Source organism: Lygodium microphyllum, chromosome 7 (genome assembly GCF_053477565.2).
Source record: "Lygodium microphyllum isolate KBCC chromosome 7, Lygodium_microphyllum_v1.1.10, whole genome shotgun sequence".
NCBI classification, from domain to species: domain Eukaryota; kingdom Viridiplantae; phylum Streptophyta; class Polypodiopsida; order Schizaeales; family Lygodiaceae; genus Lygodium; species Lygodium microphyllum.
In genome coordinates, this window is record NC_141141.1 from 20009065 (window position 1) to 20022193 (window position 13129).

The window sequence follows — 13129 nt, forward strand, 5'->3', positions numbered from 1 at the left end:
TTGCGGTCTTCTTCTGCCTTGACTTCTTTTCTTCTTGCCTCTCAGACGTAGTCTAAGCTTTGGCATGCTCGGTTTGGCCACCTCAACTACGATTACCTACGGAAGGCGTCTAAGGAACAACTTGTTAGAGGTTTGCCAAATATTGTGGTGAGCCAGCAGCTTTATGTATCCTGCATCCGTGGGAAGCAAACTCGTGATGCTATTCCTAGCAAGGCTTCGAGGTAGTCTTTAGCACCCTTGGAGCTTGTTTCTACTGATCTTTGTGGACTAATGAGGACGGAGTCCCTTAAAGGGAGCTTGTATTTCTTAGCCTACCCTATTTTGTATGTCAGTCTACCATCTCTTGGTTGTGAGCTCTTATTAGAGTCTGGCAGCAGACAAAGGAGCTTTGTAAGTTTGTTCAGCATTTATGTGTTTGTGCATTTCATTTTTGAGTGGCTGCTGGCCCATTTTTAGGGCGCATTTTCTAGTCAGCCCATTTTAGGGCAGTTAGCCAGTTTTGGCAGGCTGCTAGCTGGTCGGCCAGATTTAGAGGAGAGGGCTATTTATAGCAGCCCTCTCTTGGTCACTCTCACCCACTTTCGTCTGCAAATTCAGCACACTACTCCCGTTCCTCTCTGACATTGGTGTTGCCACTCATTTCAGCCTGTCTTGGTGCCCTCATTGATGCTCCGGGCTGCGTGGAGGGACTGATCAGTCCACGTCCTTGTATCCAACATAAGTTTCAGTTAGTGCAGTATTTCTTCCTTCATTCTTTGCTTTCTCTTTGTGTGTTCGTGTTCCTTCAGCTGCGCACTCTCACAGTAGTTCATGCTAGTTGTGGATGATTGTAGTAGGATGGCATGGGTTTTTGAAGTTGAAGTCGAAAGGTTTCTCCAACTTCACGGATTGGTTGCTCTTTGAGGAGAATCGATCTTGCCGGGAACTAAAGACCTTACGATCGGATTAGGGCGGAGAATTTGTTTCTAATAAGCTTGCTCGTTTTTGTGCAGATCGTGGTATCCACCAGGAGCTTGCCAACACAAACACCCCTCAGGAGAATGGCATATTGGAGCAGAAGAATTGCAGTGTAATTGAGATGGCCTGTACCATGATGGAGCATCAACAAACACCTCAGTGTCTATGGGCTGAGGCTATGGTTGTTGCAGTCCACATTCTTAATCAATCCCCTATTTCCACTGTTGTTGGCGTGACACCTTATGAGGCGTATTTTGGGTCTAAGCCAGATGTTTCTTATTTCAAGGTTTTTGGGTGTGACGCCTATGTTCACATCCGGAAAACACAGCGTGACTAATTTGAAGTGGCTTTCAAAGGACAGGTGTTTGTGGGCTATAGGTGGTAGTCTCAAGGTTACCGATTGTATGATTTCGTTGAGCGGGGTGTCTACACGAGCTGTGATGTTCGGATTGTGGAAGGTCCTGCCTTAGAGGGGGGTGAGGAACACCTCGTTCTTGGAGATTCTAGAAATAGTTGGGTACCAGCGACTCCCTTTGGAGCGTGTGCCTCTTGAGGATTCTTCTTTGGATGAGGAGCTTAGTTCTCAACCACTAGACTCACCGGTTGAGCCCTAGCAATCGGTGGACTTTCCAGAGACTTTGGTAGATGGAGAGTGATGGAGAGATTTGACCTCCTTGTTGGGCATGTGGCACTCTTCGTGACAGAGAGATTGAGGGGGTCCCTGAGGAATGGTAGTTGTAGGATGGCTTGTGGCATTCTTGGAGAAACCAGGCACACCACACGGAGCTTGTGTACACTAATTATTGTTTGATGACTCTTGCCATGCAGGATCGGGAGCCCACCTCAGTGAAGGAGGCTTTACAGCATGATCATTGGCGGTGAATGATAGAGTAGGAGTTGGAGTTGATTGAGAGGAATGGCACTTGGTACCTAATGCCTAAGCCTTCTCATAAGAAGGTAATTGGAGTCAAATGGGTCTTCAAGACCAAGTACCGCAGTGATGGCACGTTGGACAAGCACAAGGCCCGGCATGGAGGCACTTCCATAGACTTTACTTCGGCAGCATCATTCCAAATCCCTTGGCCTCATGCCCCGTCTAGGATCTGAGAGGGGATGTTAGAGATTGTCATCTCTTGGACAAGCACTTCCTATCAATTGTGTGTGCTGGCAGTTCCGTACAGTTCGCAGGTGTGCCACGTGGCAGCGCTGGTCTGATCACCACGTTAGCAGGCAGCCGGACGGTTTTTACTGGTCGGACAGTACAGTGGGCTGCATCAAATGCAGCTGACAGCATATTTTTATCATTTTTTTCTCAGGCTATTTATTGCCTGTTTTCAGTACACACTTTCATAGATTCTGATCATAGGTTTCCAGATTGCTGATTGTGGAGACTGCCTCGGGGTTCACAGATCATGAGATCTTCGAGGTGGAGACATACGTAGACATACCCTCTGTGCGTGTACATATCTGCTTCCTTATACATCATTCTTCATTGCAGATTTTCTGTGTTCCACTATCTCTTTCTCTCTCTCTCCTCTCTCTGTTCACTCTCTGTCTTGGGCATATGCTTCCGCACTGCTTCACTTTGACATTAACACCACAAGCATTATATCCTTAGAGAGGGATTTCTTATGATACATGGTCGACTATGTGTTACAAATCATTAAAGGGCCGGAGTCTATGGTTGAAAGTCATGCATCTATGTATGTAGGGCATTGTGGCATTGATGCAACAATTGACACCTTATTTTATTGACCGGCTTTGAGATTGGACGTGGATCACTTTGTATGCACATACATTGTATGTCAAAAGGTCAAGTTTGACTGACAGAAATTATCGAGTTTGTTGCAACCCTTGCCTATTCTTGATAGACGAGGGGATAGTATAGCCATGGATTAATATCGAGTTTGTTGCAACCCTTGCCTATTCTTGATAGACTAGGGGATAGTATAGCCATGGATTTTATCTTTGATCTTTCTAGGACACTTGTGGGAATGGTGGTATTTGTTCCATGATTTGCAAGTTTAGCAAATACGCTCATTTCATTTTGGTGAGGAAAAAGATAACTATGGATCACATGACAAGATTGTTCATGTAGAACATCTTTGAATATAATGGTATGGCAGAGTCTATTGTGAGTGATAGGGATCCCTGCATGACAAGTGTCTTTTAGAGAGGATTTTTGAGAATATAGGTATGACCCTAAAGTTCTCATCTTCTTTTCATCCATAGATAGATGGGTAGTTTGAAGAGGCAAATGGTATTATCTTTAGATATTTTGAAATGCTAAGGATATGAGCATAAAAAGAAATGGAAATAGTTTTTGCCTCTTGTGGAATATGCTTATAACAACACAGTGTATAGTTTCATTGGCAAGGCACTATTTGAGATTGTGGAAGGGGGAAATAAAGTCCCATTCATTTTGTATATAAGGGATGAGATCTTAGAGGTTGGGAAGTATGTCGAGAGTATGGATGAAGCTTATGCTAAAGTAAAGACAGTTATCCAAAAGGTTCAAGGCAAACAAAATAAACTTGTTAACCGTCACCCGCACAACTTTGACATTTGTAGAGAGTGATTGGGTCTTGTTATGCTTTGAAAAGAATAGGTTAAAGAAAATGAAGGATAAAGAATGCCTGTTTTCTAAACTCAGCGTGAGGTATTATGGGCCTTTTCAAGTGTTGCAAAGGATCAATGAGGTAGCTTACAGGTTGAAGCTACTTAATCATTGGAATATCCACAATGCTTTTCATGCGAGTCTTCTTAGGTCTTTTTGTGGTGATGTGCTTGAGGATATTGATGTTGAGATACAGCCAAAGGTTAAGGAACTTGATGAAATCTTGGCTCTTGAGCAAATATCGGCACATAAAAAAAGGAAGGTTAAAGGTAAAGTTCCCCATCACTGTTTAGTGAAGTTTGAGAACTATATACCACTTGATGTAAAATGCATGGAGGAAAATGATTTGGTAGAACCACCTCATTTGTTATCGCTTTGCCTTGGTTCTTTTTAGTTGGAGCCACATCTTCAGTCCAACCAAGCTTAGTCAGGCTCAGTAGACCGCAAATTTGGAGCATTGCATGATGCTTAAGAGGGGGATGGTGCTTCTACTTTCTTAATATAGATATGCTCACATATCTAGAGGTTGTTGGAGATCTTTTAAATTTCATTCAGGTACTTCTATGAATAGCCTATTAGATACTTGTGTTTCTACAGTTATGCTTGATTATTTACTAGTACAATAGCTATCATTATTATGATTGGTTGTATACTAGTGCAGTAGTTACCATCTTCGATAAAAATGTACATTGCCAGAACATGGAGTAACAATAGTGTACTTAGTTACTTGCAAACATGTACGGATAATTATGCATTGATAGTACATGGACTCTGGAGTAACAACAATGTGCTTGATTACTTGGAAACATGTACAAATAATGTATATTGACAATACATACAGTAACAATAATATGCTTGGTCGCTAGAAAACATACAAGAATAGGAGTATGTCTGGTTGTTGGAAAACATATATTGGTGATTTCGTATGTTGTGTTGGATCTTATTCTATGTGCAATCAGGATCGTTTGCAATGTTTCAAGAGGGGGGTATGTCACCAAAATGAGAAATGACATTAATGATTTAACTAAACTTCACAAAGATTTTTAATTAAAATGAACGTTAATTTTAGAACCCCTAGCTCTTGGCATGGTAAGCATTACACAGGCAGTGAAGCATTTGACATTGGACATGTAGTGAACAAGTATATAAGAGCAAGGCTAAAGTAACAAGATACAATGTGACACTTTCATTAAATTGAAAATTTGTATCTTAGAATTAAGTTACATTGAAAGTTTCACCGCGTAGTAGCTTTCTTAGAAACTTAAGTTATTAAGTAAGTCACAAGTTAAAGTTTCATCCAACAAGGAGCTCACTTATGATTAATGACTAAGTTATTAATTACCCTTAATAAAAAACGAGATTTGATTAAGAAGTAACTAGTTACTCATTTGAAAAACTTATCTTTGCTATTTGAGATTTCTTCTCTTACTTTGAGTAGCCCAAGCTTGGGGATAGCCATTCTTATCTTTTTTGCTATAGAAATTATAGCTTTCAGCCATGGAATTGTTGGGACAAAGGCCCTTTTTCACCTCCGTGTATAGTACACGTACATTATTTAGTTGTACATGTGAATGCACCCTTATGTGTCCTAAGTATAAATACATTTTATTCTTTGTGTACCGAGTGATTGTTAGTACACTCAAATCTAATCATACTTTCACACACACACACACTCTCTCTTTGTCACTCTCACTCCTTAAACTACTGCTCATCACATGCATATGAGCTCCAACATGAATATTATCTGAAGTAATAGGTGGCTACAAATTTTGAAATTTGACATTTTTGATATCTTTGTTAGAGACTAAAGTATCTTTGAGCAAATTTTCCTCACTAAACATAACATTACGACTGTGAATAATTTTCTTAGATTGAGGTAACCACACTTTGTAGCCAAATTCACCCTCATCACCATAGCCCATGAAGATGCCTTTGGTGGATTTTGGGTCAAGTTTGTTCCTTAGCTCATCTCTTACATACACAAAAGCATCACAGCCAAATATGCGTATATGGTCATATGAGGTAGATTTGCCAAACCAAACCTCCTCAGGGATGCCATTATTTAAGAATCTATTTGAAGAGTAGTTGCAAATGTGATTCGTGGTTTTGAGTGCCTCTTCCCATAATGTTCTCCATGGGTTGCAAATGGGTATTCTTTATGTAAGCTTGTCTTGTACACTTTTGATGCATGCTTGCACCGTTCTCCTCATAAATTACAAGTATTATCATGACAGAATTATGAGAAACATACTTTATTTGCAACAAAAGTATCTCAAAAGACACTAGGCTTGATGTTACATTTGTGGACATTTGGATAGGCACTAGTAGTATTTCTTATGGTGGTTAATAGTAGTAATGAAGTAACTTAGTACGAATGTACTAAGGACACTTAAGGCTTAGGGTAGTTGAGTCTAATTTATAGGACTTATTGAGTCATGGAGAGAGAAAGACTAAGTTTTTGACGAGTCGAGAGAAAGAAAGACTTACTTGCGAGTTGAGGCGAGGAAAAAGGGATAGAATAAAGAGACGGTGGAGAGAGAAATGATTCTCTTTTTGCTTGACCATGTGGACCGTTAGTTGGTAATATTCCAAGCCTCTCTTTCTTTCAAACCCGATGGAGATTTGTTTCTTGTGGTATGTCATGAGAACATGTATTTTTGAAATCTCACTTAATATGTGGATTATTTTTTAATCACATGGTTAAGTGAATATTGCATATGTGAGGTGTAATTTACGAGCTCGGGACCCAAGGAAATCATGGGATGTCAAAGGCAAAAGTTGCTATAAGTTATGCCGCACAGATACTTGGTGGTATCTAGTGTCAGTTATTAGCCTAGGCCATTCATTTGTCCATAAGTGTCAGTTGATGACATTAGGAAAATGGCGTTTCATGGTACCTAACACCAATTTAATGGTCAAAGATGGTGTAGAGACACTTGGGAATGGAAGTTGCCTAGCCAATTTAATTATTGGCCAGTTAGATTATTTTTCAGGGCATCGAAATAATTAATAGATTAATTTTCAGTATTTAAAGATAAAAAATTAATATTTAATTATAAATAATGTTGAAAAAATCATTTGGGAAGGTTGTCACTTGTCGAAAATGCCTACGCAAGATTGAAAAACGTCTTTAGAGACTGGAGAGAGACATTTTTAGTGTAATCAACGTGCAAGAGAGAGGAAGGAGATGTTGCTGGTCTGATTTGCAGCCATTGGAGAGCCTTTTGAGGCAGCTAGGGACAGGAGAAGACCAATCAACAGTAGATGACAATATGTACAGGCTATTGAGATAGGGTAGCAGTAGTAAATGGTTGATTTTCTTTAGCTCTTTGCATCTACAAGCTGTTGAGACAGGGCAGTAGCAGTAAATGACAGATTTTCTTCAGTTCTTTATAAAGAAAGTCTGAATTTTCTCTCTCCTCAGCATTCTCTCTCATCTTCCAGCCTTGCTTTGAAGATTATAGCATTGAGATCACACCAGAGGTTGAGAAATTTTAGATTTCTTTGCTATAAACCCTAATATGCAGCAGAAATTAGGATTCAGCAGCAGCCTCGGAAAGCGTGCTAGAAATTGGAATCTCCAAGACTTGGATTTAATAGGGCTGAAGCTATTTTCAATCAAATTTAGGTGGAGGGACCAGTAAATCAATGAATTTGGGGCATTTTCCATCTCCATCAAAGTAAGGGAAGGCCAATTGACTGTCCAAATCAAGAGATAAATCAGATTGAAAACTTGCTGGTCATTTTGGACAGCAAGGGGAGTTGGAATACCAAAAGGGATTGGGAGAATCCCATTGTACATCAACTTTTTCTTCAATTAAGTTAAATAAATACCAAAAGGGGTGCTGGTTTTGGGGCCAACAGGGTGTCCAATGTCCAAGATTATATGGTAAAGTGTGCATTTCAGTTTATGAATTTCTTAATTGCTGTAAATAGTGCTTAATCAAGTTTTTTACCACCCTAGCCGAGGAGGAAGGTCGATTTCATGGTGATTGTCCAAGCTTAAGTCAAAGAAATGCAACAACAATTAGCCGAGTTGCGCACTTTTCATTTTCCATTTGTGCTCATAATTATGAGGACATTGTGTTTTTCATTTCTACGTGATCATAGTTACTAGAAACGCCTTGAAACACTATTTTTATCATTTCTGTTTTCGTTTTTGTCTTTCTCATCCCTTTACTTACTGCAAATTCCTCAAAACTCCAAAATTTTGCCATTTTCGTTTCCATGTAAAGAAAAAAAGAAGGAATGCGATGAGTTGAATATTGATTCATGGTTGGCTAAATGGATGATATATATTGATTTGTACTAGCTCGATGATGCTCAGTGTATTGGACATATACAAATTATGTTATAAGGAAAAGTATATGCTTGGTGGGTGGGGCTATGTCCCAAACGTGTGACATGCGTTGATTTTTAATCCATTTTTCAGAAACGTTTTGTGACCAATGATTAGATTGAAGTGTTTCAAAAATTATTTGAGCTAGATATGGGGAAGAAGAGCTTGGATGCATATTCATAGGAGTTATGTATTGCATAAAATGAAGGCCTTGGACAATTCTTAAGCATTGCTCTAAATGGGATATCTTTTTGGATTGCCACCGGAGTATCGGAATGAGGTGCTCTGCAATCCCCTTCATTTGTTCAAGGATGTCTATAGGTATTTAAAAATTTTTGATAATACTTTGGCTACAAGTTGGGGTAGCTAGTCAATGGGGGGTTTCCATCAAGCTGCCTTGGTCTTTAAGTTAAAGAAGTCAACTATCCCAGTAACAACTCGTTAGTCATCTTCGGAGTTGCATAAGAAGGACAGCAAGTGTAAGGTCACTCATAGTGAGAATCACTCAAAGGATTATTGATTCATGTGCTATTAGATGGGTCACTTTTGCGATGATCGTGAGTGTTCCCAGAATAAGAAGGCAAAGCCTGTTTTTAAAGACATTGATAAATACTCTTGAATCTCCAAGTTTATCTTCTGAAATTTTATTTAAAGATTGTATTGTCAATGCTAACAATGGGAATAGTAGTTCCATTAATAAAGTTATTTTTGGTCTCCATGACATTTTAAAGGTCATTGGGCATATAAATAACCAAGAAATTACAGTTTTGTTTGATAATGGTTTTAGTGATAATTTTATTTCTTCTCGTTTAGTGTAGGTACTGCAACTCTACGCAGTACGGATCTTTCGATTCAATAGTATCATGGAATTATGGATTTCAACGTATGAGCCTTGACCATGTTGATCTCATTCTTGGCATGCCATGGTTTTTTGATAAATGCTCCTTGTATATTGATTATAAAAATCATATACTTTCTTTTGAGCTTGATGGTCATTTTCATGTGATCAAGAAGTTTTTACCTCTCGGAATCAAAGATAACAATGTACATATGATTTTAGCAATGTAAATTACTCAGTGTTTTTTAAATTCAACTGCTATTATTTATATTTATTTTGTTGAAAAAGTTCAATCATTTGATTCTCGATGTAATTCAATTTTTTTTGATAATAATCTTAATACGAATTCAAATGTAAGTGAGTATTTGAATCCGATATTATATGAGTATGTTGACATCCTTTTCTCTAAGCTATCTACCAGACTTTCATCGTCTCGCGGAACCTTATATTATAGGATTAAAAGATCACTTGATAGCCATCTCATCTCTTAGTAACCTTATAGGCTTAGCATAAAAGATGATGATGAGATAACTAGGCAAGTTCAAGACTATTTAGCCAAGGGATTTATTGAGTTGAGTAAGTCCCCATGGGGCACACCTGTTTTTCCTCTCTAAAGAGAAGGATGACATGATGCACTTTTATGTTGATTACAAAGGTCTCGATAAGGTGACAATCAAGAATAAATATTTGTTATCTAGAATAAATAACCTTATAGATCGGCTTTTTAGTGCTTGATATTTCACCAAAATCGATCTAAGGTCTAGCTACCATTAGATACAAATAGCTTTCAAGGATGTACGGAAAACTATGTTTAGAATGTGATATGGATATCATTTGGATTTGACCAATGCTCCTGTAACTTTCTAGTAGCAAATGATGAATGATTTATTTCGTCCATATCTGAGAAAGTGGATAGTCGTTTTCCTTGATGACATTCTTATTTCTAGTAAGTCGTCGGAGGAATATGTGAGGCATTTGCGCATTGTCTTAACTCTTTTAAGACCAAAGCAATTGTTTGCTAAGCTATCCAAGTGTGAAATTTTTCACATGAAGCTGTTATATATTAGTCATATTATCTCAAGTAATGACATTGAGATTGATCCCGAAAAAGTACGAGTACTACTTGATTGGTCTATTCCAAGGACCATAAAGCAAGTAAAATCTTTTTTAAGTTTTACTGCTCATTAATTTATAAAGGAGTATGCTTATATTGCTAAACCCTTGATATGGAACAAGGAGGGAAGTGTTACATTTCTAGACATCTGGATGGGCGCTAGTAGCATTGGTCATAGTCGTTACGAAGTGAGTTAGTGCAAATGCACTAAGGATACTTTGCGCTTAGGGCAATTGAGTCCTATCTATAGGACTCAAGGCCCTATTAAGTAGATTCATTGTGTGATCACCCTAAAAATATGATGTGACAATTACTAAATGGATGGAATAAAAAATGACAGAAAAGGATAAGGAGCCATAAATCATTTTTGATAAAGTGCCAAGATCATTAGCCAAATGTAAATTCTTACCCTTGAAGTCCCCAATGTGTTCGTACTAGGTTACTTCAATGACCCTTGTGAACAATGCTAATGGTGCCCATTTGGATGTCCAAGGATGTAGCACTTCCCCCCTTATGAATGATTGCTGTCCTCAGCAATATCTTGAAGGAGGAAGTTGGGAAAACAATTTTTAATGAATGTATTGACTGCCAAGTTGCCTTCTTATGCCTATGTTTCTAAGGTTAGCATGATATTCAAAATGAAGACTTAATGTTGACATTTTCTACCCTTGACAATGAAAAATGTGTAATTAGTGGTTCTCAAAAAATTGAATCTCACATGCACGTTTTACCAGTAAAAAGCATCACTCAGAGTTTTAACAAGCGTATAAACAGTGTTAGGGACTGCTCAGGAGAAGTCAGAATGGTGCTTAAGTTGTTCATGTTTGATCCAAGAAGAATGCTATTTATGTTGACTATACTTAGTGCATCGTTACTTAGTGCACATTTATGTTGTCTACACTTAGTCCATCATTACATGACAGCATCACCGTTTTTCATGGGAGCTGCTGTAAGTACCGGGAATTCAGAATAGATTTTTCGTCCCTTTTTGCTCCGTGCAAATTATAGAGCTCTTAATTTCAGGTTTTGCTTAGATGAAACTCATCTTTAACAACACCAGCAACTAAAGTTTCTTTTTTTTTTGATTGGGGGGATTGGGGTGAGCAGTAAGTCCGATTTTGTGGTTTACAAACTGAAGCAGATGGGGAAGATTGAAGAGAAAGATGTCCATGATATATGCAGGCAGTTCAGCAGGCTTGACAGTGATAATGTTGGCAAAATAACTTTGTCATGCCTCATCAATCTCCACGAGGCATCAGCCTTCAGAAAATGAGACCCTTCTAAAATAAAATATGAGGTCAGTGTTTTACAAGGCCAATTGAGTTTTTTATCCTTAGCTCTGTGGTTTTGTCCTGGCATGTGTACACTCATTGTCCAGCCTGCCTCTGCTGCATGCTCTTAGCCCGAGCCTTTTTGCACTAACAAGCGACCTTCAGGCATGGGGATGCAACTTTCTTCTGAGGGGAGAGTGTTTAAGAGAGAAACCAACTGTGTACATCTATCAAGCATGCTCAGTATGGCCTCTTTAATCTTGTTCACATGGTTTGCATTTTGTAGGAAGGTTTGAATGTGGTGATATACTTCTCAGAAATCCTGACTTGATTCTGTTTTCTTTCAGGAGATAAGAGCTCACATTCACGATTCCACCTGGTTCACAAAGTTGTGGTTGAAGGCCATGACTACAGTTTCTCCCTATATCTGTGAGGGCTAGTGTTGGTAATGATTCTTGAGGTTCTCCTATGATTCCAGTCCTTGTGCAGTAAGAAGTCTAATGACTTCAGTACACGATGTATTACTGTTGTGCTGGGTGATGTTCAGATTGTTCCTGTCTCAGGCATTCTGCCGAGTGCTGGAATGGCTGTTGCTTCTAGCCAGGTGTTTCTCGAACCACTATTGGCACCTGGATGCGGAAGCTTTACACTGAATTTGATCTCTCAATGGATTTCCCATTCAAAGTTCCAAATATTTCAACCTGTACATATCAGTAATTGAAATTCAAATGAGCATTGCCAAATTTTTTTTGCAACATGTGGTCTCAATTAAACTCTCGTTGTGTCACATTAGAGTCATTGCTTGGGTCTATCTAGTTATCATTACAAAAGCATTATACATCTGTATGTGTGTCAGAGAGTAATATAATTGCTATATCGAAGTATTTTCTGATAGTGACAGAAATAATTCAGAAGCTGGTTTTCCATGGCTGAGCTGAATAAGGAATGATTAGCATGAGCTGAATAAGGAATGATTAGCATTTGGGAAAATCTCATCATGGTAGAATTTTTCCTTCATGTGAGACAATTTGAAGGACACAATATTGTGAACAGTTGATGATGCTTGGCATGATGAAAATCATGCCTGTCATGGATAGTAAAACTCTTTAGGCCATGTGTGAACAGCTGTAACAGTCATCGGCCCATTACATCAATTCCAGTGGTGTACAAGCTGGTGACAATGGAGTTGGTGAATCACTCATCATCATGTTACATGCATAGCAACGTGGATTTGTTCCATGGAGATAAATCATGAACATGGACAATTTGTCTGGTGGCAACATAGCATGTTATGTACATGAAGCAAGATGTCTTCTAGATGCAAGCTAACATAAGCATAGCACTCAAGACAGTACATTGATCCTTCATTGTTGGAGTGATTTGGAGCGAATATGTTTCTGAATGCAGGAAGGAGAAAATTTTCAGAACCTTGCAGCTGGTGAATCATCCATACAAGGTTGTCCATTGAGTGCCATGTTATATATTACTGCTGCTTACCACTATTCTCATACATGGATCTTTCGACACAAGGTCACTTGTAAGGCTCATTTTCCTGGACTCTGAGAAATTGGTGGCTGAAGCTTGTGCAGATGACTCATTTGTTATGCCAAAGTGAAGAGGGGGGGTGTGTGCTCATAGAAAATCAGAGACTAGTTTGGCATGCTAGTAGGATTGCAAATAAAATTGACCACAGGCTAACATGGAACGACCATTGCTTGGATACCTCAAATAGATTGTGCTTGGTGAATTGTGGGTAGATTGTTAAATTGGGGAAGGGACAATCTTTGACATGATGAAAAGAAAAGTCTCCTTCAAGCAAACACTATTCCCAAGGAGCTTTTTAGTGGGAGCCTTGCTTGCTGGCAAGCTATTGTAGATGAAAATCAGATTGGCAACTTGTAAAAGACATGAGATTGCCGTTGAAGATATGATGCACCTCCTTTGGACTCGTCCCACGTTCACACTTTCCTCTAGATAATGTGTAGTTCATTTC

At 38.8% G+C, this 13129-nt stretch overlaps 1 protein-coding gene across 5 annotated transcripts in view; it reads left to right on the forward strand.

Moving 5' to 3' along the window:
• Positions 1-11879, forward strand: part of LOC148033239 (two-pore potassium channel 5-like) — a 35232-nt gene extending 23353 nt beyond the window's left edge. Inside the window, exons 2-4 of one of the 5 annotated variants that reach the window (XR_015691278.1) lie at positions 10973-11162; positions 11302-11379; positions 11484-11879. Coding sequence is in view for 2 of the 5 variants with exons in the window: in XM_087681136.1 (XP_087537262.1) it covers positions 10973-11138 (166 nt within the window). In the remaining 3 variants the exon portion in view is untranslated. Of the gene's footprint in view, positions 1-10972; positions 11380-11483 lie in introns of those variants that run through there. The other 4 variants (XR_015691276.1, XM_087681136.1, XM_087681137.1 and 1 more) reach the window with 4 other exon arrangements.
• Positions 11880-13129: the final 1250 nt, after the last annotated feature.